The sequence below is a fragment of the Anguilla anguilla genome, chromosome 17 (assembly GCF_013347855.1).
Source record: "Anguilla anguilla isolate fAngAng1 chromosome 17, fAngAng1.pri, whole genome shotgun sequence".
NCBI lineage: Eukaryota > Metazoa > Chordata > Actinopteri > Anguilliformes > Anguillidae > Anguilla > Anguilla anguilla.
In genome coordinates, this window is record NC_049217.1 from 16,874,042 (window position 1) to 16,899,717 (window position 25,676).

The 25,676-nt window shown below is 43.9% G+C and overlaps 1 protein-coding gene across 14 annotated transcripts in view; it reads right to left on the minus strand.

Annotated features, from left to right (window-relative positions):
* LOC118217348 (C-Jun-amino-terminal kinase-interacting protein 3-like) overlaps nucleotides 1-22,726 on the minus strand; it is a 39,511-nt gene extending 16,785 nt beyond the window's left edge. For 6 of the 14 annotated variants that reach the window (XM_035399269.1, XM_035399279.1, XM_035399276.1 and 3 more), the window contains exons 1-13: nucleotides 21,636-22,726; nucleotides 17,037-17,157; nucleotides 15,604-15,674; nucleotides 14,250-14,341; nucleotides 13,566-13,589; nucleotides 12,707-12,748; nucleotides 11,169-11,223; nucleotides 8,044-8,272; nucleotides 6,793-6,886; nucleotides 5,700-5,818; nucleotides 5,095-5,106; nucleotides 1,909-1,926; nucleotides 406-463 (exon numbers count right to left, since the gene is read on the minus strand). In XM_035399269.1, the coding sequence (XP_035255160.1) occupies nucleotides 406-463; nucleotides 1,909-1,926; nucleotides 5,095-5,106; nucleotides 5,700-5,818; nucleotides 6,793-6,886; nucleotides 8,044-8,272; nucleotides 11,169-11,223; nucleotides 12,707-12,748; nucleotides 13,566-13,589; nucleotides 14,250-14,341; nucleotides 15,604-15,674; nucleotides 17,037-17,157; nucleotides 21,636-21,941 (1,241 nt within the window). In that variant the 5' untranslated portion in view covers nucleotides 21,942-22,726. The remainder of the gene's footprint in view (nucleotides 1-405; nucleotides 464-1,908; nucleotides 1,927-5,094; nucleotides 5,107-5,699; nucleotides 5,819-6,792; nucleotides 6,887-8,043; nucleotides 8,273-11,168; nucleotides 11,224-12,706; nucleotides 12,749-13,565; nucleotides 13,590-14,249; nucleotides 14,342-15,603; nucleotides 15,675-17,036; nucleotides 17,158-21,635) is intronic. The other 8 variants (XM_035399275.1, XM_035399274.1, XM_035399278.1 and 5 more) reach the window with 5 other exon arrangements.
* Between the last annotated feature and the right edge of the window lie 2,950 nt (nucleotides 22,727-25,676).

The following is a 25,676-nucleotide window of genomic DNA, read 5'->3' on the forward strand; positions in this document are numbered from 1 at the left end:
CTCAGGTACACTGAGCTCCCACCTCAGGTACACTGAGCTCCCATGTCCCACCTCATCATCTGCTCTCTACTCTCTGATCACTGTTCACTGATCACTGCTCTCTGCTCACTTCTCACTGATCGCTGATAACTTCTCACTGATCAATGCTCACTGATCACTGCTCTCTGCTCACTTCTCACTGATCACTGCTAACTGAACACTGCTCACTTCTCTCTGATCACTGCTCACTTCTCACTGATCACTGCTCTCTGATCACTGCTCACTGCTCACTTCTCTCTGATCACTGCTCTCTGATCACTGCTCACTTCTCACTGATCACTGCTCACTTCTCACTGCTAACTGATCACTGTTCACTGGTCTCTAATCACTGATCACTGCTCTCTGACCAAAGCTAGCTGCTCTTACTTGGTCTCCAGGAGCTGTTTGTTTTCCGTCAGCAGGTTTTCTACTTCCTTCCCCATTCCTGCAATAGAATGGACATTGACAAGATGGATGTTAGCAGAGACAGTGCTGAGGGGCCACTGAAGAACTGCACTAATCCACAAACGAACCCAAGAGAGGCAACGTCACACGCACAGATAGGGCAGGAAGCGATCACGGGAAGCAAAACAAAACCCGCACAAATACTAATGAGCAAAAAGAGGCGGATCTGAAACAATGCGCGAGGACCGATCCAGGCTCTCCACTTATACATAATTAGTGGAGGTGAATGAAGCAGGGAAGGATGGGTTGAGAAGAGCTTGTCACGCTCCTGTGATTTATCTAAAACGACAAAACAGTTAATGTCCCTACTGGTGAGAGGCTCAGCAGAGCATTAGAACCGCGATGCAGGGCTGTCAAAATGACAGTCTGCTTATGCTCGGCGTGTGAGAGGAAATTCACTCTCGGTTTTCGGTCTTGGACTATGAAAGTGTTTCCACAAAAATGCAAGGCATTAGCTTGGAATTATTCCAGTTATATCACATCCCATTTCAATAAGGCAGTCGAGCAGAATCATACATCACCATCTCATCACATCTCATCTATCATAAGGATTCTGCAAAAGAGAAAATATTAGGTTCTCCCTGATTTCAAAAGAAAATTGATTCTTTCAGACTTGGCTATAGCTCCTAGCCTCTATTATTTTAACCACATGAAACAAAAATGATCTTTATATTGATCGTTGTAGAGCTGCCTACCTGTACAAGACTAACAAGACACTAGCACTACTTTAACACGTCATTCCAATTTCTCTGCGGCTCAAGGATTTCTTTCAATGCAAATACAGTTCTGTTCATTCTTGTTAATGGTAATTGAACTCACCGACTGTCTTTGTGAAGGTATAAACTAATGCCTGCATTTATGTGATGACAAATGATGACTAAATCTACTGTAGGACAATATGTTACTTCCTATTCTGTACTGACAAGCTCATTCTTGAGGTTTTATATTTGCGTAATATATTATGCCACAATGTAAGCCTCTCCAGCAGTGTCTGATAAATAAATTCAATAAAACAAGCTCTGTATCCTCCTCCTACAAATGTAATATACAAAATCGCAATATCCACGTCATCCTCCCTCAGGCGATGTATAATTGGAATGAACAGTGAGACACAACTTTAGTAACCGGAAAAAATATATCCAAAAACAAACTCCAGAATAACTGGGGATGTATTTAAGATAAGAGGTGCATGAACCTGTGAACACTTCAGATGATGAAGCAATAAAGCCTCAGCCAATGACATCAGGGATGACCCAAAAGAAAATAAACCGTAATCTTCTCCTTTTGAGCTAAACCCTCAAATAACAGCTCACAGCACAGAGAGGTGTCATAGGAGCAGGGGAAGGGTTGCCATGTTGGAGTGCGAGCCTACACAACACGGGGGGGGGGGACAGTGAAATGATGCACAAGGCCAACGTGCCTTACCGAAAAAATCATCCCGCACTGAATGTGAAATCCAGCAGGGGGCAGGAGCGCACATACAGCGAGGGGCGGGGCGGAGCAAGAAAGAAAGGAAGAGAAGAAAGAGAAGCCAATCAGCAACATTCCTCAGACTTTGGGATGAAGAAGAAGAAGATGGGGTTTGGCGCTAAATGATTTTAATGATGAAGGTGCGTGTGAATCCAAGTCTCAAAACTGACTACTTTTCCTGCTCTTGGGTTGATAGCTTGAATTATAATTATGGCCTGGGTAAATGACTCTAATATCTCCTGACTATAATTTCTCCTCAGATCTCCTGTAAAACAATCATCCCACTGCAAAATAATAATTTGAGTTTATAATAATAAGTGTATTTGAAGAGTAGTCCAACCACGGCACCTAAACCATTTTACACAATAATAGTATAGACAACATAAAGAATTTAGGGACTGTGAAATGTTTAAACGTTACTCTGCAAATTTTTTCCATTCGTTCAATTACTCGGTAGATTATTCAGGAAACTATTTTAGCCCATTAATAAAATATAAATATAACTTCTTGGAACCCAGAGCTAACTGCTTCTAACCCCTGCCCGTAGCAATGTTAGCTGGCCACCCATTTGATCCAATCCAGACTGCAATTAATGAGAAAGCATTTTTCTTTCTGATGCACTCAGTGATGTCTGCTCGAAACCTAGAGTCATTTGTTGACCATTATGTCCCGCCAGCTTAGCCGAGACAGATGGGTTATTGGATGTTTGCCCATCACCATTTTGAATTTAGCTGACTAACAGTAGCTATGAAAGGACACTTCGCTTGCAGGTGATACTGTCAACAAGCCACCATACCCAAATACAAAAAGTGCACTTGGCTTTCTAGGGTTACGTTTCTTGCCGTATGTAAGTTAACCAAAATGTCCATGCAAATGCTGCAGTTTAACTTCTCGGATGTTGACAATTTTTGTGCTACTTACTTTCCTGCAGATAAACTAAGCCTTGCCTTAAAGAACCCGGGCAGCCAAATTTTAAAGTAAGTGTAGAAGGGATAGTATCTCGGCTTAGGCATTAGAACAGAGAATTTCAACAATCGAGTTGAGAAGAAATAATGTGACCATGTTTGACCTAATATTAGATATATTTCTCGTAGGCCAGCAGGCCTGGAGTCTTTTTTTAATACTTCTCAAATGTCTGTGCCAAAATGATCCGTGCCAAAAATAACGCCAAGGTTCCAAGAGGCACCAAGGTTCCTGGAGACACTCACTCGACAAAAACAGTGAGCTGCTACAGCAGCGGCCCAAAATATAAAACAAGAGAGCCCAGATTAGATTAAATCTGCTTTGTCATACACTTCACAACAACAGCCCAGAATTGTATAAAATTCTGCTGGATTTTATGTCTTATATGAGTCAACTTACTAACGTGATGTCACTTTAAAAGATCAACAGAGCTGAGTATCATCAGTTTACATGTGGAATGATACATCACGTCTATGAATAACATGACCAAGTAGTGACTTGGGAGAAAAAAATGGGACCCAGGACTGAACCTTGAAGGACCCCACAGTCACCAATGGAGACTACAGTTTGTCACCTAGAATAGGTCAGATTCAGCACAGTGTAATTGCATACCTCAGCATACAGAAGCAGAATTCTGTATATGTGGATTCACTTCAGAGTAAATGTCCGTAATCACTTTCAGTTCCACTCAACAGTAATGAGACAATTCAACCAAATAAAAACAAGAGAAAAACTACTGCATACTCAGTTAAATCTCATGTTATTTTTTGGGGGATGATTGTCTACAAATGTTTTATTACCCTGTCCTTTTCATTGTTTGTTTTTTTAAAACTCAATACGACATATGTTAATTAACTCAGAGTACATCCATGCACATATTAAATTTAATCTGTGTTGCACTTACAAGAAAATTTCACTGCACGTGAAGACAACTTTATAGTTAGTGCATTTTCATAAAAAGAGGACTTAATCTTATTTTTTTAACTGGAGGGACAGAATTTGAGCATTCAGTTGAGGTAAGCTGAAGATTTTAAAACGTTATTGAGGAACATAATTAAACTAAGGTGTACTCATTTTCTCAGTTTTGAGTTATGGTAGTTAATGCACTGCACTTATTGAAGAAACAGAATAAATGATGGCCACTCAGCTATCTTATTCCTTTACATAATATTTCCTAGTTCTGAAAAATACAAGATCTTTAAAGAGACAAGGATTGGGTATCATGGACAACAATACCTTTGGAAGTTGTGAATCCGCAAATAATTAAAAGAACAATGTTTAGTTTAAAAACCATGGTTTTCCGCTCTTTGTGATATTTTGCTAAGGAACAGCTAGGACTCGTAAATGCTTGTCAAATCATAAATACCTGCTGTAGGTATTTAAAATGACATGACAACAAAACCCTTTGTCAGACTCCAGTCTTCCCTGTTCTTTCAACGAAAACTGGCTGTTTTCATCTGAAGTGCCAGGGTATTGTTGTCATGTGTCTTGGGCTGTGGTCAAATGAGTAATGCTAATTACACTCATAAGACTCATTAGGCCTCTTTTATGAAACATGCGTACGATCACATTTGATCGTAAACTGTGAGTAAGAACGTTTCCAGGAACATTTCAGCATTCATCATTTTTTAATCTATTTGTATTTTTTCCTGGCCGTTAACTTTGGCTAATCGCATGAACAGAACTGCGCATAAAATTTACAAACAGCCAGCATTCATCACCTCATACACCTGGGATAAGCACAAAAACAAAGTTCTGCACGTGTCATGAATCCCATCTTGGTTTTTTGTAGGAACATTTTTAAGAACAAACGTAAGAATAATTGAAGAAACTGCACAAATACACAACCATGTGAAATTTATAGTCCCATACATTCTTTTCCACTGCCAGTTTGTCCAGCCTATCAAATTCAGATGATATGTAAATCCCAACTTCATTTGAATTGTGTTAAAAAAATTCAGTTACGTAAATAAAAGTTAAATTAAACGGAATGTTGGATGGAAGTAAAAAAGACTGCATAGCTGTGCTCAGCTGTGATTGGACAAAAGCTTGCGGAGGCGTGGCAGAGCGCGGGGGGTCAGGCGGTGGGGGGGGCGGTGGGGGTGGGGGGGGTCGCACGCGTACGCCAGCATAGCGGAAGGTTAGCGACGCCGCCGAACGGCGAGCGCAGGTACACACCTGAGAACTCCCCTAGAGGCGCGTCCAGCGGTAGCGCGTACAGGAAGAGAGAGAGAGAGAGAGACAGGAAGCACAGAGAGAGGGTCAGACAAGGCTCCGAAAGGAAGCGAAACAAACCGCCACCTTCGGAGGAGAAGAGAAACCCATCACACAAAGACAGGAGCAAGGAAACCACAGGGACAGAAGCACGGATACTCAAGGGCCCGGCAGCGACCAATAAAAGCACTCAGCAGTTCGGGAAATTTGATATTTCGGAACCCGATGCACAGATAGTGGAGCTTTCAACGTGATAACCACACAACACACCCCTGTTCTAAAACAGGTGGAGGCAGTGCATGAATGCAGCTTTTACAATTTCAAAATATTATGCGTTCTTAGCTATAATTAAGGCTGACAGGTAGACTACAATTTTTCAAAATCAGTTGCAGAACCCAGAAAACTACAGTTCCCATAAGCACCCTCCTGTCACCTCTCTGCTTGTAGGCCTTGTCAAGACAATGAAGATATAATGAGTGACTCATCTGCTTCTAATTATGTAATCTGCAACACACAAGGCTCATTACTCCGCAATGAAAACCCAGACCAAAATTCAACCCTGCCCATACCAAGCAACTCGGCCCCTGCGTCCACGTCTCCTATGATGTCTGACTTGGCGTCCTTGATTTCATGGTACAAAGAGTCCGTGTTGATGCCAAACGCTTCATTGATGATTCCATGTGATGGGCTGCAAAGAAGAAAATACAGATATCAGTGACCAATAAGAGCGCAGGACTACATAATGACAAGAACAGACTATCATTTACCTACAGACTAAAGCAGAGGAGGGCAATGAGAGCCATATCTGTTTCCAGTTATCAGGCCAACTTCTATCCTTAATTACATAACTAGCCCTAACATTTATACCATCTGACATTTTAGCTACATTTCTTGATAAGCGCATGAACGGCAGCCAAAGATGGTTCTTTTGTCTCTATCTGAAACATTTCACTGTGATTTAATTTACAAGTGAACCAGTGTTGGTGTGCACAGCCAATGAACTCATTTAGCCGGAGTAATTGGTGAAAACTAAAACCTGGCTAGAGGGTACACAGCACTGTGAAGAACTGAATACCTCAAGGGTCTTTTCCTCCATCACATGATCTGGCAAGCTACTCCACCCAAAGCCAAGTAGACAACTGAACATACACTCATTCAATATAAGGACCAATTCCTGAAAGGTCCTTCACATTAAATTACCTTTTACTCAGAAAGTCTACACCCCCGGTTCTTGTTATTGATTCTATCCTTCTGATCAGTTTCCCCCCCTCTACATTACACTTATATCCACCGTCTTCCTCACGCCACGCCTGTGAAATCCCATCTGTCATGATCACTAATATTCATCACAGTCAATTTCCACAAATTAATTTTTTATGCTTTTCTTGACATTAAAATAAAAAACAAGTAAAACTTAAAAGTATTACTTGTGGATGTAATGAGTGAGATGTAATTAGAAGCAATCTCACTCCTGATTTCTACTTGTTTAGAGTCCAGATTAACCAAGCTGGCCTTTCAGAAGCTGGAAGGGCTTGCATGTGAAGTCATGAATGAAAGATTTGAGATGTTGTAAAAGGGGTGTATGGTGGGGGGGGGGGGGGGGGGGGGGGGGGGGGGGGGGGGGGGGGGGGGGGGGGCGGGGGCTCAGGTAGGAAGGGGTACCTGTTTCCCCCGCCGTAGACACGCGGGTCCATGTACATCTCCGCCTCTGGGGTGATGTCTGGGATCTCAGACCATTCATCACTGCTGCCCATCCCTGGACACAACAGCAAGAGATCGGATACCTTACACACACTACAGGGGCCAATTAATCATGCACTGCAGAATAACCAATGCTAATCTCTCACTGAACTGGGAACAGCACAGGAGAGCACGCTAATGCTACTGTCATAATGGCACAGCCTGCATGTAGCAGATATAACCTGCATGTATAGGGGTGTTTAAGGGGATATAGCCTGCATGTATCGAGGTGTCCTTAGGGGATATAGCCTGCATGTACAGGGCTGTCCTTTAGGGGATATAGCCTGCATGTACAGGGCTGTCCTTTAGGGGATATAGCCTGCATGTTTAGGGCTGTCCTTTAGGGGATATAGCCTACATGTATAGGGCTGTCCTTAGGGGATATATCCTGCATGTATAGGGCTGTCCTTAGGGGATATAGCCTGCATGTATAGGGCTGTCCTTAGGGGATATAGCCTACATGTATAGGGATGTTTAAGGGGATATAGCCTGCATGTATAGGGCTGTCCTTAGGGGATATAGCCTACATGTATAGGGATGTTTAAGGGGATATAGCCTGCATGTATAGGGCTGTCCTTTAGGGGATATAGCCTACATGTATAGGGCTGTCCTTTAGGGGTTATAGCCTGCATGTACAGGGCTGTCCTTTAGGGGATATAGCCTACATATATAGGGCTGTCCTTAGGGGATATATCCTGCATGTATAGGGCTGTCCTTAGGGGATATAGCCTGCATGTATAGGGCTGTCCTTAGGGGATATAGCCTACATGTATAGGGATGTTTAAGGGGATATAGCCTGCATGTATAGGGCTGTCCTTTAGGGGATATAGCCTACATGTATAGGGCTGTCCTTTAGGGGTTATAGCCTGCATGTACAGGGCTGTCCTTTAGGGGATATAGCCTACATGTATAGGGCTGTCCTTAGGGGATATAGCCTGCATGTATAGGGCTGTCCTTAGGGGATATAGCCTGCATGTATAGGGCTGTCATTTAGGGGATATAGCCTGCATGTATAGGGCTGTCCTTAGGGGATATAGCCTACATGTATAGGGCTGTCCTTAGGGGATATAGCCTGCAAGTATAGGGGTGTTTAAGGGGATATAGCCTGCAAGTATAGGGGTGTTTAAGGGGATATAGCCTGCATGTATAGGGCTGTCCTCTCTGGGGCCTCACCGATGCTGACGTTCCTGGTTTCCTGGGAGACCTGCACCTCCATGTTCCTGCTCAGGCGCTTGCCGTTCTTCCTCTTGTTGCCCCGGCGGGCCGCGCCGGGCTCGGCCACGGGGTGGAAGGCCTCGTTGAGGGGCGTGACGGAGGCCGAGGGCACGGACGAGGTGGGCGTGGTGCCCGCGCTGCTGGGCGTGGCCGCCGCCGAGGACTGCCCCGATTCGGACCCGTCCTCCTGCCCAGGGAGAGGGCGGGACAGAAAACAAAAAACAAAAAACAAAAAACAAAATGGAGGGATGAATCTGAGATCGTCTCTGAGGGAAAAGGCAAGTTCCTCGAGCCAAAGCGAGGCCTGGGGTTGCCTGGCGCTACAGAGCGGTTACCGAGTCGGCCATCTTTAGCAACAAGGTCAAGCTGCGCCAATGTCCGTGGGACACAGGCTCACAGTCCCTCTGCGCTCTCTGATTGGCTGCTGCTGAAGTCACAGAGGTCCTTATAATTCTGCAGTTAAGATTCTGCAGTTTTTAAATATAAAATTAAATAACACGGAGCTTCTCACTGGAAAGTTATTGTGTGTTCTTTGATGAAAAGGATTATCATAAACAGAATGCCACAGACCAATAAAAGGCTGAGAACGAAGAAAAACAATGAAATAGTCTATGGTCTGAACAGTAGCAGCATGCTAACTACTAGTGCTAAGTACACATTACAAGTCTGAACAGTAGCAGCATGCTAACCACTGGTGCTAAGTCCGCATTACAAGTCTGAACAGTAGCTGCATGCTATCCATCAGTGCTAAGTGCGCATTACTAGTCTGAACAGTAGCAGCATGCTAACTACTGATGCTAAGTGTGCTTTACAAGTCTGAACTGAAGCTGCAAGCTAACCCACTGGTGCTAAGTGTGTTTTACAAGTCTGAAGAGTAGCTGCAGGCTAAGCACTGACTTGGGTGACCAGATGTCCTGTCATTCCACAACAGCCCCATATTACAGCCCTTTTTCAAGTGTCCCAACTTATTCTGACAAAATCATGATTTGTTCCATATTCCAATGTGTTTTCGGCCAATGACTGCCATTATTGTATTATTCTCATTGCATTATGATCACAGTCTCCAGGGAAACCAAGCATGCATCGAGAAAGAGACCTCCGTTACTACCCCGGTATCTGACTTGGATTTCCATATATGATGACATCACTACCAAAGCCTTAACATTTCTGGAAATTAAATAATTGAAACGTATTGATTTATCCTCCTTGAAATAATACAGTTTCTTTGGGCACGGCAGCACAGGCTGTTCACAAAAACAGGGCAGATGCCATCTTGCAGACGCAACCCGCACGGTGTGTACAACCCCGTCTAGCGGGGACAGAGAGCACCCTGAGGGGAGGGCACAGTTTCAATCAATAAACCGGCGAGGGATAGGGAAGGAAAATAACACCACGTTCTCCCTGGAGAACTCACAGAAACACGATGCAAGGCAGGTATGAGGGTCACAGACACTTTTCAGACAAAGCAGTTCATTTCACATGCATTACCAGACTGGTCCTTTCTCAAACCAGACGGTTTTCATAACAAAACAACCTGCATGCTGTCACGCTCGTTATTACATGCTGTATGAACGCTTCGAATTCTGATTCAGGGGCATGAAAAAATGGAAATGCCTTCTGTAAAGCGTACAGCATGTGCCTCTATGGTAACAGAGAACATGTGGGGGGGGGGGGGGGGGGGGGCAGGATGATATACACCATGGATAAGGCTGGGTGTTTATTGCTGAAAATATTAGCAGTCACAACAAAGTTGTTGAAAAACACAGAAAGATGTGGAAGAAATCATGAAGTTAAAAAAACATGTATTTATTAAATGAATTAATTGATCTCATGTGCAGCAGTGGAATATGATTGAAATAACATGGCTCAACTGTAACAACAGTGACAAGAGTTTGAAGTTTCAAAATTTCAACGGGCAGTAATCGGGTGCTAGGAACAAATAGTCAAATAGAGTAAAATATTGATAGGCTGGTGTAATCGCGAAAAGAAAGAGCATGCCCTTTTGCCTTTAATTTAACAGAATGTTGTTCTAAATAGAGCATGCTCAAATTGCATTACTAAAATAAAACACAGTTACCGTGTATCCGATTTTATTTCTTTTTTTAGGTTTGTTTTTGTACAGCAGGTTGTACATTCATTGCTAGGTTTGGTCTATGATGGAGCACCTCTTGTCACAGAATGTTACTGTAAGAGGGGAAGGAGCGCTGGGCATCAACACTGTTGACAGGGACCGTCAAACATCCGACTGCAACAAGTGACAAGGATGGGAATCCTGATCCCAGCACTATCCAGAATCCACACACATTGTCACACGTTGTTTCTCCCAGCATTTGACAGTATTGTTAAAATGCATACGCCTATACAAATAACAGTGCTGCCAAAAGAATCACGGAAAACATTAGAAACAGAGGAAATCGGAAATCGAAATGGCAAAAAAAATGGCATAAATCTTGGAAACCGTGACACCCGCGACTTCCGTGACAAACACACAGCCTTAATCAGGCATACTCAAATCTGGTCCTCAAATCCAAATCCAACCCTGGTTTTCTGTTTCTCCCAGGTAATTAACAGCATAATCATTGCTACTGATTGGCCAGACTGTTTTCACACCTGACTCCCAGGAAAGGGGAGGATGGAGAATCAGTTCTTGGCCCTTGAGGGCCGTGATCTGAGTAACAGGGATAACAGAGATATAGAGGAACGAAGGTCTGTATTATACATGTCCTGTTCACTGCAGTCCAGATCTCAGTGTGATTGAAAATATTAGAAATAGGCCAATTAATTCAACTGCTACCGACAATCACATGCCCAATTTTATTCTTCCTGCTTTCAGACTGTCTATAATCTTTAAGTGAATGCCTCTAGGCTGGCATGGCGATCGCTCATACTGCCCCAGACTCCAGCCTTGGCTCTGTCTGCGTGATGCAAGCAGGCTTTTCTCAGGTCTGTAAACTGACTGGAGGCTCGTATGACAGGAGGAGAGCAACATGACCTCCACCGGGGGCAGGCGGGGTGGGGGGGGGGGGGGGGGGTGCCATTCAGACAGCCGGGACCACCCTAGCCCCGCCCAGACAACCACGTACCATCCCGTCCATGTTGGGGAAGAAGCTCAGCGAAGGGGGGCGGTCTGTCTTACTGCTGATGGAGGAGAAAGAAGGAGAGGGGGAGAGAGAGAGAGAAAGAGAGATAACGTGTCAGACAGAATATTTTTCATCAGTAAAGGAAGTCATTACATTTCACCTGGATTAAGAAAGTCATCGAAGCAGGACAGAGAAGACAGCAAAAACAGCTTGGCAATACCCTGCTTCCACAGACAAGCACGAGACCAGGGCGAAGCTAAAATGTGCAGAATGTGTATGAAGAACACCCAGCCAAATAACTGCAATGACTTCCCACACATTAGCACAAAGCACCACAAAGGCTGAGATGCTACAAAGATCGCAGCTCCCATGAAAACCATATGGGCACCAGACATCAACAGTGAGAACGCTACTGCATGCAGGCAAAGGACAGTGTGAGGAATCAGAGATCCCACAGGGTCTCTTCCTCTGCCCCTCGGCTGGGAAGCACCGCAGTTATCACACCTCATTCACACAGCACCACTGTATCCCAACTCCAAAGCCATTCTAAACCCATTCTCCATTTACACAGGCCTCCTCATGTGCATGACACTGACACACACACACACACACCTTCTCATGCACACAGCACTAACGCAGACACACTCTATATTATTACTATTATAATAATAATATTATTATTATTATTATTATTATTATTATTGACGGACCCTGAGGGCCAGCCAAGAACACTGAATGTCTCTAACTGAGGGGCTGGCTGACTCCCCATTGTAGAAATGTGTGTGAGCGGTGGTGAGCATTACTTGCTGATTTTAATCTTAACTAGCGATGCCAGGTGAGTGAGATAACTTAACGACAGAAAAACAGCACAACTCTGGATGTGTTGCAGGTAGTTAGCTAGCAAGCATTATGTTATTAGCCTAGAGCTCATTGTATATTTGTTGGATAAGTTCAAAGCACCCAAAAAAAACTGCTAGTTTGCTTGCTAGCTAATTAGTTTATATATTATAGCTCAATGGCTAGTTATAAGTAGCAAGCATTTAATGGTGTTCAGAAAGCTTACCGATAGCTAACTAGCTACTTCGCAGATGTCCATTTACTACTGGAGCTAGCTTGGCTATCAATAGCCAGATACCTTGTTTAGGTGTGCAAGGTATGGTGCTCACCATACCTTGGATTCAAAGACTTGTTTTGCTATTGATTCAAAATAAAAATAGAAATTATATCATTTTGACTTTAAATAAAGAGGAAGTGTCTTCTCAAACCTATGTGAAAAGAGCGTCCAGTAGCATTTAGGGAAAAGACGTCATGGGTCAAAGGTTCCAGTTTCTGACAGACAGTGTTCCTCGCAGGCCATAACCAGAGTCCGGCTGAACCAGGCTTGCCTAGTCCTGTTATTATTATTAGAAGTGGAGGCCGTAGCCATAGTAACATCTATGCCCTCGTTTAGGAAAACGGTCTTCGACATTACCCGTCACAGCCGCACACAGACACAGACAGGGCCACTATCGGCGAGACCACGGGACACAGCAGGCCGCTACCTGGCTAGAGCTCTGGCAGACGGTCGAGCGTCGGAACCCCCGCTATCCGTGAGGCAGCAGGCAACGGAGGTCAGTTAATTCGGTTAGCTAAGTCAGGCATCAGGCGTCAATATCCGACGCAGAACACACATTTCTGTTTCCTGCCTTTCAGAGCAAAGGACTCAGAGTATTTAGACCCCTCTGCTGCTCACATTGAGGACTCAGTCACCTCAGAAACCCAAAGAGACCATTTGGGGTGACACTTTGCCGCTAATCGCTAGTTGCTGGGACAGCGAATTAAACTTTGAAGCATGCCTCAGACCATTTGGGGTGATACTTTGCCGCTAATCGTTAGCTGCTGGGATAGCGAATGAAACTTTGAAGCATGCCTCATCATTTCTCACAGCTAAAAGTGAAAGGGCAGGGGCAGCATGTGGAAATGCTCTGGACAGGAAACAGACTTTAAACTGCATTTCTTTTCTCCCCTGCCTGAGACTGCAGACGGGAGGTGGTAGGGGTTAGAATGTCGGTGGAAGGGTGTGGGTCAAGGTACCTGTTATGATACAGGTGAGAATACAGGTGATTTTACAGGTTATGATACTGGTGAGGGTGCAGGTTATGATACCAGTAAGGACATAGGTAAGGGTACAGGTGGGGACAAAGTTTATAATACAGCAGATGGTGCAGGAGAGGGTACAGGTGAAGGTACAGGTGAGGGTACAAGTGAGGGTACAGGTGAAGTACAGATAAAGTACAGGTGAAGATAGAGGTGACAGTACAGGTGACGTACAGGTAAAGTACAGGTGGAGGTACAGGTGAGGGTACAGGTGAAGGTACAGTTGAGGTTACAGGTGAAGGTACAGGTGAGGGTACAATTTACCTTTTCCTCCAGCCATGGCGTTGACTGCAGCAAAGCATAAAACAGAAGAGAAAAAACACAAATAAATACTAATTAGAGACAGCCATAAGGCCACTGCACTCACACACACACACACACACACACAAACACACACACACACACACACACCTACACACACACACACACAAACACACACACACACACACACACACACACCTACACACACACACACACAAACACACACACACACACACACACCTACACACACACACACACAAACACACACACACACACACAAACACACGCACACACACACGCACACACACAAACACACACACACACACACACACCTACACACACACACACACAAACACACACACAAACACACAAGCACACCCTAGTATACATGCAAACTCTAAGAACTGCAGACAGACTGAGGGAGAACATCACCACAAAATCCATTTGTGATGCTATACTGATCTATCTGCTGGTGATAATATGGTAAAGGTCAACATACACATCACGTACACAGAGGTCAGACTGAACATGAATTCATCTGAACTGAAACAGGACTGATGCCTGCAGGCTTTTACAGTCATTCAGCTCGGTCTGCCTGGCCCATTCATTCTGCTGTCGACTCATACACTGCATGCCTCTCCACGCCCAAGCAAGAACATTCCAGCGTCAAATCAGAAGGTCTCTCACGTTCGTCCACACCCGGTGGCCTCCGATTGGCTGTTGCTCCCGGCCTGTTGCATCTTGGACCTTTCGATGTGCTCCATGTACGTCTGAATCATCTGAAAATCAGCATCAGCAGAGGTTTGTCTGTGTGTGTGTGTGTGTGTGTGTGTGTGACAGGTGTCAATCTCCAGTCCAGGAGGGTCACAGTGTCTGCTGGTTTTCAAGGTGTTTTTGGCACCAGAGGTTCATTAAAGTCAATGACTGGCCAAGGAATCCACATGCCTCGTTCTCAAGGCCTTAATTGGCAGCTTATTGAAAGGAAACCACAAAACACCCAGAGGGACTGTGGCCCCCTTGGGGATTCAGTTTGACACCCCTGGTCTATGTGATCAGAAAGACTACTGGAAACACACTAAAGCGTCATGAGTCAGTGTTAATGAGCCTGGCCCCCTCATGCCACATTTATAACAGGCTTGATTGGCATATAAGCCCACGCTACTATGAGTCTGACCCAATTTCCAGGGTTGTGCTTTGTCACAATGGAAAATTACCAATACTTACAGAGCATGTCTTATGTAGCTGGGAAGGCTAAGCCAACCTAATTTTGACTAAGTCTTTCTATAACAATTCAGCCAATTTAAAGAAATTAATGTTTCACAAACCATAGCTTCCTTTTAAAGAGACTTTAGAAGCAGAGAGTTTGGGTTTGAGGCGACCCTGCAGAAATTCTCATTGATATGTAAGTGTTAGCATACTGAAACAGGGTATGAGAATTTAGTCTGTTACCCCATTGTTCTGAGGTGTTATCCACACAACAGAATGTGGGCTTTATCCTTTAAATCAGTGGTAACCAACCCTATTGCTGAAGATCATGTAAGTTTTCACTCCAACCCTAACAAAGCGCACCCCATTCAACAGCTCACGATCTTGTTGATCTGCTAATTAGTAGAGTCAGGTGTGCCAAATTAGGGTTGAAATTCTTTAAAACCAAAACCATGATGGTTTTTAAATACCTTCAGGTGTACAGTAGGTGAAAGCTCTAAGAGGTTGTGCAATAGAGACCAGTATTGTGCTGTCCTCCTCAGACCTATCAATGTTGCTATCAGTTAACATACCTCTGTGTGCCATGACTGCTAGCAGTCTGTGCACCTGCATCTACAATGGATTTTAGCAGATACCCCTTTGCGCCATGGCTATTAGCTGTTGGCATACCCGGATGTGTGTGATTTTTGTACGTATGCGCAATGGTTATTAGTGGTTAGCATACCTAGCTGTAAATAGTGTGTGACCCTGTGCGCAATGGTTATTAGTGGTTAGCGTACCTAGCTGTAAGTAGTTTTTGTACCTATACACAATGCTTGTTTAGCGGTTAGCATACCTCTGTGTGCCGCTGATGAAGAGCATTGTACTCTTTCTTCATTTCGGACTCTCGCTCCTCCAATCTGGTGACTGCAGAGGAGGAAAGGGCATTAGCAACTCGCCTCTTGCCGTCAGGACATTGAGCACTTCCACACGTAATGAGCCAAACAAGGTTTCCTCTTCCTGTCAGCCATTATAGCCAGGGTGATTAAATTAAGGCATCCTGAAATGTTCGCAGAATGCACCCAACAAACAGTCAAATAATAATCAACATTCACAAGCCACCCATGTGAATTATTCCATTCCATATATTCCATTATTTTCTATGCAATAGTATTCTTTTTTTTCAATAACATTGATACTGAAGCACAATCCTTATCTTGACTCCAAGGGCAAAACATGTTAGGAGCATGTTATGTTTTAAACATTTAAATACCCTAATAAATGTCTGCTGGCAGATAAGCAGCAAGGGAATTTGTTTTAGTTTTGAATTAATTTAGTTTAATTTGTCTTTTGTTTACAACCCCAACATTTGAATACCCCACATTGATGGGGTGTGGGTTATAGGCTGGCACACTGGTGGGGTGTGGGGTATAGGCTGGTGCACATTGGTGGGGTGTGGGTTATAGGCTGGGGCATTGGTGGGGTGTGGGTTATAGGCTGGGGCATTGGTGGGGTGTGGGCTATAGGCTGGGGCATTGGTGGGGTTTGGGTTATAGGCTGGGGCATTGGTGGGGTGTGGGTTATAGACTGGGGCATTGGTGGGGTGTGGGTTATAGGCTGGTGCACTGGTGGGGTGTGGGTTATAGGCTGGGGCATTGGTGGGGTGTGGGTTATAGGCTGGGGCATTGGTGGGGTGTGGGTTATTGGCTGGGGCATTGGTGGGGTGTGGGTTATAGGCTGGGGCATTGGTGGGGTGTGGGATATAGGCTGGGGCATTGGTGGGGTGTGGGATATAGGCTGGGGCATTGGTGGGGTGTGGGATATAGGCTGGGGCATTGGTGGGGTGTGGGATATAGGCTGGGGCATTGGTGGGGTGTGGGATATAGGCTGGCACACTGTTGGGGTGTGGGATATAAGCTGGGGCATTGGTGGGGTGTGAGTTATAGGCTGGGGCATTGGTGGGGTGTGGTATATAGGCTGGGCATTGGTGGGGTGTGGGATATAGGCTGGCACACTGTTGGGGTGTGGGATATAGGCTGGGGCATTGGTGAGGTGTGGGATATAGGCTGGCACACAGTTGGGGTGTCGGATATAGGCTGGGGCATTGGTGGGGTGTGGGTTATAGGCTGGGGCATTGGTGGGGTGTGGGTTATAGGCTGGCACACTGTTGGGGTGTGGGATATAGGCTGGGGCATTGGTGGGGTGTGGGTTATAGGCTGGCACACTGTTGGGGTGTGGGTCACTGGTGCTGTTAGGGTGCAGCAGCAGAGAAGGCTCGGAGACACTTACCCTGGTCGGCATAGTTCTTGGTCTTCAGCTCCAGCTGTTTCCCCTGCAGCTCCAGATTCTCAACATGAGTCTGCAGATCCTTCTTCTCAGCCTCCAGCACATCCTCAAATTCAATGAACTTCTGCAGAGACACAACCAAGGCCCCCCCCTTCCCTGGTCAGGATTCCAAAATCACTGCTTCAGAAACACAAGCAAAGCCCAAAATCACTGCTTCATACAGAGAGGTTACACCTTGGTCCTGAAACATTCATATACTGTACATGCTACAGCAGCATGGGAGAATATTAGGAGAATGTGAAATATTACTCTCTACATCTATAAAGGGTACCTGTGCAAGGCAACAGAGAGGTGCAGAGACTTTTTGAGGGGCAGGAACTCAAAGTGGGAAAAGGGCACACCAACCTAGAAAAATTGTTTTACGGCACCCAGTTATTGTACAGAATGAATTTACCAAAACCAATTAATGAAAATAAATCACAGCAACAATAAAGATATTATTATTATTATTATTATTAGTATTATTATTATTATTATTATCATTGTCGTTATTATTAAAAGCTAATCAAAGGGGCACATCATCAGGCACTTGGGACAAAAGGGAAAGTGCTCGGGCACCCCAAATGTACCCCCCCCCACCTCCCCCCCCCCCCCCCCCAAAAAAAAATTCCTGAGTGAACTCCCTTCCGAGAACCACACAGGATATTTTATGCATTCCCTGTGATCAGGAAAGAGATGAGACAGCAGAACTCACTTACCCACTGTGATTTCAGTGTGAGAGCACAGTTTAAGGGGCAGTTCACCCAAAAATAAAAAATGAAAGTATGTTTCCACTTACCCAGAGTACCATCTACCCATCCAGATAGTTTGGCTGAGATTTGACGAGTTTTCTAGATTTGACACGTTTTCCTAAATGCAGTTCACCTTGATACAACAGACCTCTATAGACCCGCATTTCTGTGGCGCTCGATGTGCCGAAACTTTGCATTAGAAAAACTCAACAGCAACGTCACGGTTACCAGCAAACATCCTCAGAGCTTAATTTGTGCGTAGTTTCATCGAGGACTAATTTTTTCTACTCTAAGTACGCCAATTGTGTGTACCCAAGCAAAGTCTTGCGCGGATGGACTAGTATGAAACAAGAGTGGTGGATGTGTGAAGTTCACGGAATGATATTTGATCCCTTCGGGTCCGTTCTATCAGTGTGAGCTGCAGCTAATATCTACAAAACTTGTCAAATCTCAGTAAAACCATCTGGGTATTTAGGTAGTATTTTGGTTAAGTGGAAACGTACCTTCATTTCATTTTTGGCAGAACTGTCGCTTTAAGGTCTGGGGATAAGGATTCTTAGCTTACCACCACAGCCATCAGGCTTAACTCCAAATTATAAAACTGGGACCAAAACAAAGTAGAAAGAACGACTCCCAAGGAGCCAACAACAGCTCTGACTGCTGCAAACACCCTCCCAATATTTGTGTTCAAAGGTGCAAAACTAAAGTCGTCATTAACAACAACACTGAAAGAACGGAAGCTTTTCTTTGAAGAGACAAGTTCATTTTGACAAGTGTGTCTACTAAAAGATAACTTTATCATGATTAATAATCTATCAAGAATAGAATATTATACTCCACCAAGAATAAAGAAAATAAATGCGACTGTAGTCCATATTTACAATTTATTACTTGCAAACAGTAGATGAGCAATTGTTTTAGTAGGTTTTCTTTGTGTTACTGTACATTGTTGCTACTATTGTCTTAAAGAAGTAGTATTGATGTGTAATTGTGAAATGCAATTGAAAGCAACTTCAGCCAGTAAACAAGACTCAATGCAAAAGGCCAAGACAAAGCTGAATGTCCTTGAATCATTTTACAAAGTCAGAACATGGAGTCCTTCTCAATTTCAGCTTAGAGGCAAAATAAATGGAGAATTACTGTAATTCTGTAACTCACTGTGCCAGCTTAGTACCAGCCTGGGGTTTGTAATGACTGCAGAAAACTCCAGAAGGCAGAGTCACACACCAAACTCTTCTCTGGATTAAGACCATCTCAGCAGTCTTAAATGTCTGATCATATATTTTGCATTCCAAGAATAGATTGGGATCATGAAATTCTGAGTGTTTAGTATTTCATAAGCGTTCTGTTAAAACTCAGTGGTAAAGTGTGACGCTAATCTTTACTATACTATGAATTAAATAAACATAGCATGATGCTAACCTACAGACATGTACCACATTGGAGGAGCTTTACTATATCATGAGTGAGATAATCAACAAAAATTACTTTCCGGCACTAAATTAAAGGCCTATGCTGTGGATTTAGAATAAATTACTAAATACATTTGGAAAAGAAAATGTTCAGTTTGAGACGACGTGCAACATGATACCATGTGCTCAGTAGTGCAACCTCCTGGGATTATATGCAGTGCATCTGTTGTTTTGGCTTGCTTCTCTTCAGACGGCCCTGCCTACTTATAAATGTGCTTTTATTGAACCAAATGCACTCATGAGCTAGGGGTCCAATTACAAGCCATGCTTGTCTTAGTGCAGTATTGATTGTCCATGAATACCCCCCCCCCCCCCCCCCCCCCCCCCCCATCACACACCGATTGTCATTCCAAGTATTTATTATTCAAATAAAAATGTAGCTTTTGCTCCGGCTGAAACTAGTCAAGCACCCCAGGCTGTAATCTATGCTTCCTATATGAGCACCATTTGCATTTAATTTCCAGCAAAACCCCATGGTTTCATTTGTTGTAAAATGCTGTTTGTTTAAGTGTAGAATGCAATACAAACAGAAGAAAACCAACTGGCCCAGAAACATGCATTAATTCTATATAGACCCTATTAAATTCAATATTAATTTTGTACGACTTTATGGACTGTATAATCAGAAATCCTTGAGGTATGAACTTGTGAAAGGAGAGATAGGGAAGGAGGGAGTTAAAACAGACGTAAATGAGAGACTCTGCAGCTCCATAATGATGTTGCAATATAAATAACATCAGCAGGACCCTGGCTGTGACCCTGAGTGTCTCTGTCACTCTTAGTCTCTGTCACCTTCAGTCACTGTGACCCTTCAGTCTCTGTCAATCTGTCACCTTCAGTCTCTGTCCCCTTCAGTCTCTGTCACTCTTCAGTCTCTGTCATTCTTCAGTCTCTGTCCCCTTCAGTCTCTGTCACCCTACAGTTTCTGTCACCTTCAGTCTCTGTCACCTTCAGTTTCTGTCACCTTCAGTCTCTGTCACCTTCAGTTTCTGTCACCTTCAGTCTCTGTCACCCTACAGTCCCTGTCACTTTCAGTCTCTGTCCCCTTTAGTCTCTGCCACCCCTCAGTCTCTGTCACCCTACAGTTTCTGTCACCTTCAGTCTCTGTCCCTTTTAGTCTCTGCCACCCCTCAGTCTCTCTCATCATTCAGTCTCTGCTGAGAGAAATCAATATAGAGTTGTCACACACAGTAGAGTAGCACCAGCACACTGAGGAATCACCTCACATTCTGAGAAGCCAATCTGAAAAGTGACTTTTGAGATTCTACTCATGTCTCACATTCAGGTCCTTCAATGGTTTGTTCTTTATTATTATTTTACTTCTGGGTAAATTGTAGTTTAAGCCGTACCCCACCTCAACAGTGCCGATAACATACTTTTTAGACGAGCAAGAACAGCACACTGTGCAGCACAGTGGACAAAGTGTTAATACATATTACATTCCAGGAAATATATATTCCAGAAAAAGAATGGCATTATAACTCCAAAAAGTCTGATTGTTGGCTGGCCTGTAAGCAATATATCCAGGTACAAACATATCCTCACCAGCAGAGATTTTCTCTGCCCGGCCAAAGATAACATCAGACTGCCATATTCCCAGGGGTAAATCTTTTTACTAGCCTCAGATGGCATCAGGCCAGAGAGGGGATTACATTCGGTTAGTGATGCTCTTACCATTTTGCTGTAGGGAGGGGCATAGAGCAGCAAGGAGTACATCAGCGTTTGTTCTGAGACTTTTGTGTGTGTGTATGTGTGTGTGTGTGTGTGTGTGTGTGCAAGAGGGGAGGGCTTAATAAAGAGACATCACTCCACTGCAACGCACAAACCTTCTGCATTACCGTTAAGCTGACCACATGTTTTAAAAGCTCTCTAGCAGAAGCTAAATTCTGAAGCATCACACTGATTGAACATTTTCATCTATGTTCTAACAAGTCCAACATAAGATTTGAGCAATTATTACAAGAAAATGATAAAATTAACTATATTATAAACACGTTTCATGACGCCTATGTCAGATCACGTGGGCTACTGAACTTTCTCCAAATAATAGGACACCCACCGATTATGAACATGGGTACAACAGGTATAAACGTACAACGCTATCTTATTTTTTTATTTTTGAAAGGGAAATTATTTTTGTCAGATAGACCCTTGTGAATATGTAGATTTCTTGCAAAACCTGTTGAGAATTAACACAATTCTTGCGTATAAAAAGATGGAGTCTGAAATTACAGCCTAGTCATGTTCATGCAGTATTCATTCTAAATATTAGGGACAGCATGTAGTGGGGAAAATGATTAAAAATGTATTTATGAATAAAAATATCACAAGAACCACACCTCCTCTGCTTGTTTGCGCAGCGCCTTCTCGCGCTCGTATTGGGTGATCAGCTGCTCGTTGTCCTCCTTGAGCAGCTCGAGCTCCACCTCGTGCTCCTGGTTCTCCGTGAGCACCGAGTCCAAATTCTCCAGCACATTCACAACCAGAGGCATCAGCTCCTTAACCACCTCCTCATCGTAGCTGCGAATCAAGCGCTCGAACTCCCGGTAGATGCTGTTCGCCAGGCCCGACACGCGCTCCGACATCACAGAAACGGAGCCGTAGTCGTCCTGATACACCACCTCGTCAATCTGTAGCTCCATCATGCTGGCAACGGCGGGAGGCTTCAGCTGCCCGATGCAGCAATTTCTGCGTACAGTTAAATGTTTCCCCCACGTAGGAGAAAAATGAATTAAATTACAGTAGAATATTAGCCTATGGTATTTCTGTATCCAATCCAGTCGCTATTTCCTGATTTTAGAAATAGCCTAGTCTTTCTTTATTAGTCTCTTAACAATAATTTAGAGATGAGCAGTTTATATGGCCAAGAGATGCCACGATCTTCGGTCACAAATGCGAATTAGCGTGTCAATTATTCGTATTATCACCTTGTATTCCTTGGCCAAGGCGAGGTAGATGTCATTTATTTATGTTCCTCAGGACACGGTGAGGAAGGAATCTAACACCCGGCGCCACAGCTTCGCAAAACGCTCTCTAGATGCACTCCGTAGGGGTTTTACTCCCGATGACACCATCTTTGTCCATGTGAAACCGGTTCCGTTTGTTCCGACCCATCTTCAAGTAAAAGAAACGACCACTGTGAAAAATAAAGGGCCTTAGCAATACACCTGCCGCTCAACAGCAGCAGCAGCAATGGACTCCATCCATCGCAAGATAGTTTTCCATGAAAAATAAACAAATAAATAACGGGGATTGCTGAGCTATCATTGATCCTTCTCCTTCCACCTCCTTCGCCCGGCGTCTTCAATAATTAGTGTTTTGGTTTAGGAAATAATCCTTCGCTGCGTGTGGGAAGAGGCAGGAGATGCTGTACATGTAACGCTGTCGGGACCCTCCCAGGTTGGATGATGGTGCCAGCTGACCGCCTGGGAGTGACGTCACAGCTTCTGCAGTAAGCAAACTGTATAGCCCCTTCTCATCATCATTGTTTGTATGCATTAGTGTAGCGTCGTATGTTTCATGCTGATACGCAGACGCCGCGTTGGATTACATTTTATTGTTATGAAAAACGTGGGTAGTTTAGTGCAGTGTCTAAGTTTTGTCTTATTTGAATAACGTTTTAAATGTTCACGTGTATGAGCCTTGGCAATCGCTGATCAATGACAAACGCTGTATTTCCCTAACGACAACCAATAGCCTACATGCATCCAAAACATAGATCAGTTTTGGATAAACAGATTGATATTATATAGCTATTATGTTAAAAGATCACATATTTTTACATGTAATTTTATAAATATGTACCTCCATAAAACTGGACTAACGATTGTAAGAAAGACTATAAGCAAAGTATGCTAGTAGCGATTTCAACAAGAAACAGACCACGCGGATCGTACTTTTGAGCCTTTGTGCTCATGTGTTAACACCAAAAGAAAGAAACTTAGCTTCAAGCACAAAAAACATAACTGGCCGAACGCGCAGACTGCACGCTCTTTTTATACTTGCGGCCCATAATGCAAATCTGACATGCCAAAACCCCACATTGTCTGGAGTCTGCTGAAATAACTATCTCAAATTCAGAAAGTCATTTATGACCATTAAAACTTTACACAATAAGCAGCGGCTAGCTAGTTAGTCAACTGCCATTACAATATTATAAACACTGAGACTGAAGGCAGTACTCATCCAGGAAACTATAGGCCTGCCATTTCTTGGGAAATATTTAAATATTTGATCTATCATTATGGACGAGCTGGATATCCTACATAATTATTTTGATTCAACGACATTCAGTGACATCAGGACATGCATCAATTTTACTGCATTCTGCCATTTAGATACAAGTTGGATAAAGATCGAAACTGCCAACATTAGAATATGTACGTTTCACTCGATGACACTCAATATAGGTAAATGCATAAGTTTTGGTAAGTTCTGCCTGTGGGAAATGGAAGATTTACTGGAATATTTTGTGAGACGAGTAAAATTGAAATGTTTTAAAAGGATATTTCACTTTGTGGGGTATTTTAAAAATAGTATTTCAGTTTAGTGTGTTTTCAGTTGGCCCAAGCAGTTAATGTGTGCGATGAAGGTTTTAGACATTGGTGCGACATGGCTCAGGAGGTAAGAGCGGTTGTCTGCCAGTCGGAGGGTTGCTGGTTCGATCCCCCGCCCTGGGCGTGTCAAAGTGTCCCTGAGCAAGACACCTAACCCCTAATTGCTCCCAATGAGTTGATTGGTACATTGCATGGCAGCCCTTCACTGTTGGTGTGTGAATGGGTGAATGAGAGGCATCAATTGTAAAAGCGCTATATAAATGCAGTCCATTTACCAATCACTTGCAGAAGCTTCTGATGACTTTCTGGCTTTTCAATGGTAGGTGGAGGATACACGCAGGTTTTTGGTCTTGTACAGCAATGTTGTGTCCAGCAGTGTTTATATGAACAGATCCAAAATAAGGTGAGAGGACAGTTAGATTTGTGAGAACATAATAATAATAATAATAATAATAATAATTATTATTATTATTAGTATTATTACTAAAAATGAATGAATTGTGGTGTTGTCTGAAATGGTAGGTTTTTAGTCTCTTGCAGAAAACAGGCAGTGATTCTGCCTTCTGACCTTGTGGGGGAGGTTGTCCCACCACTGGGGGGTGGGACAGAGAGAACAGTCAGGGCTCTGGGGAGCATGGCATAGGGTACAAATACCACCGAGGGGGCAGCATCTCCCAAAACCTGGGTGTCAGCAAATTCAGCGGGCCACAACATGAAGAACAAGACCAGGTTAAAACCTAGTATATGGCTGGACCTAACACATGTGATCCGGCCGACCAATGATGTAACTTCATCACTCACTCAGTCAGTCACAGACATTCGCGTTTGTAGGGCTGGCCCCGCTGTTGCGGTCCAGCCAAAAAGAAGGGCACAAGCAGCAGACATGTCTGCCGCAGTGAAATCCACCAACAGCAGAGGGCAGTGCTCACTAGTGGGCGATGCTAGTCTGTTTGTTGTTGTGTGTGCTCAGGGATGGCCCGGGAATCCACTGATTTTATTTGAATTGTTTTACTGATTATGCCGGTCCAGCTACCATGGGGCCCATTCACACACATGCACGATAACCACGCCACAGGCTCCCCGCAAAGCACAACACCACTCAAATGTGTTTCTGCCGCCCTCTAGTGGAGTGAGATGCAAATGCAGTCAGTGCCAAAGTGGAAGCTGTATAGTTGCAGAAGACAACACAACAAAGGCTAAATGTTTTAACAGCCATGCAAGTAAGCATAATTGTCATGTTAATAAAACACTTACATTTGAATTAAGCGTGTAGTTTTTTGTCATCATTTTGAGTGCAAAAGCACTGGGAAACCTGCCAAACATGTGCTTTGCTAAATAATAATTGACAAGTGGACAATTTTATGTTTTTATGTTGGATGCCTTATGATTTCATCGCTCCCCGGGATTGCAGTCTGCATTTCAGTACATTCTGTGCAGTCCAGTCAGGTTCTTTCGCACCAAACTTTGTGCACGGGGGCATTGCCATGCTGAAACAGGAAAGGACCTTCCCAAAACTGTCGCCACAAAGGTGGAAGCGTACAATTCTCTAGAATGTCATTGTGTGCTATAGCATTAAGATTTCCCTTCACTGGAACTAAGGGGCCTAGCCCAAACCATGAAAAAAAAGCCCCAGGCCATTTTTCCTCCCTCACCAAACTTTACAGTAGGCACTACGCATTTGGGCAGGTAGCGTTCTCTTGGCATTCGCCAAATCCAGGTTCATCCCTTAGACTGCCATAGCGAATAGCAAAGCGTGATTCATCACTCCAGAGAACACGTTTCCACTGCTCCACAGTCCAATGACGGTGTGCTTTACACCGCTCC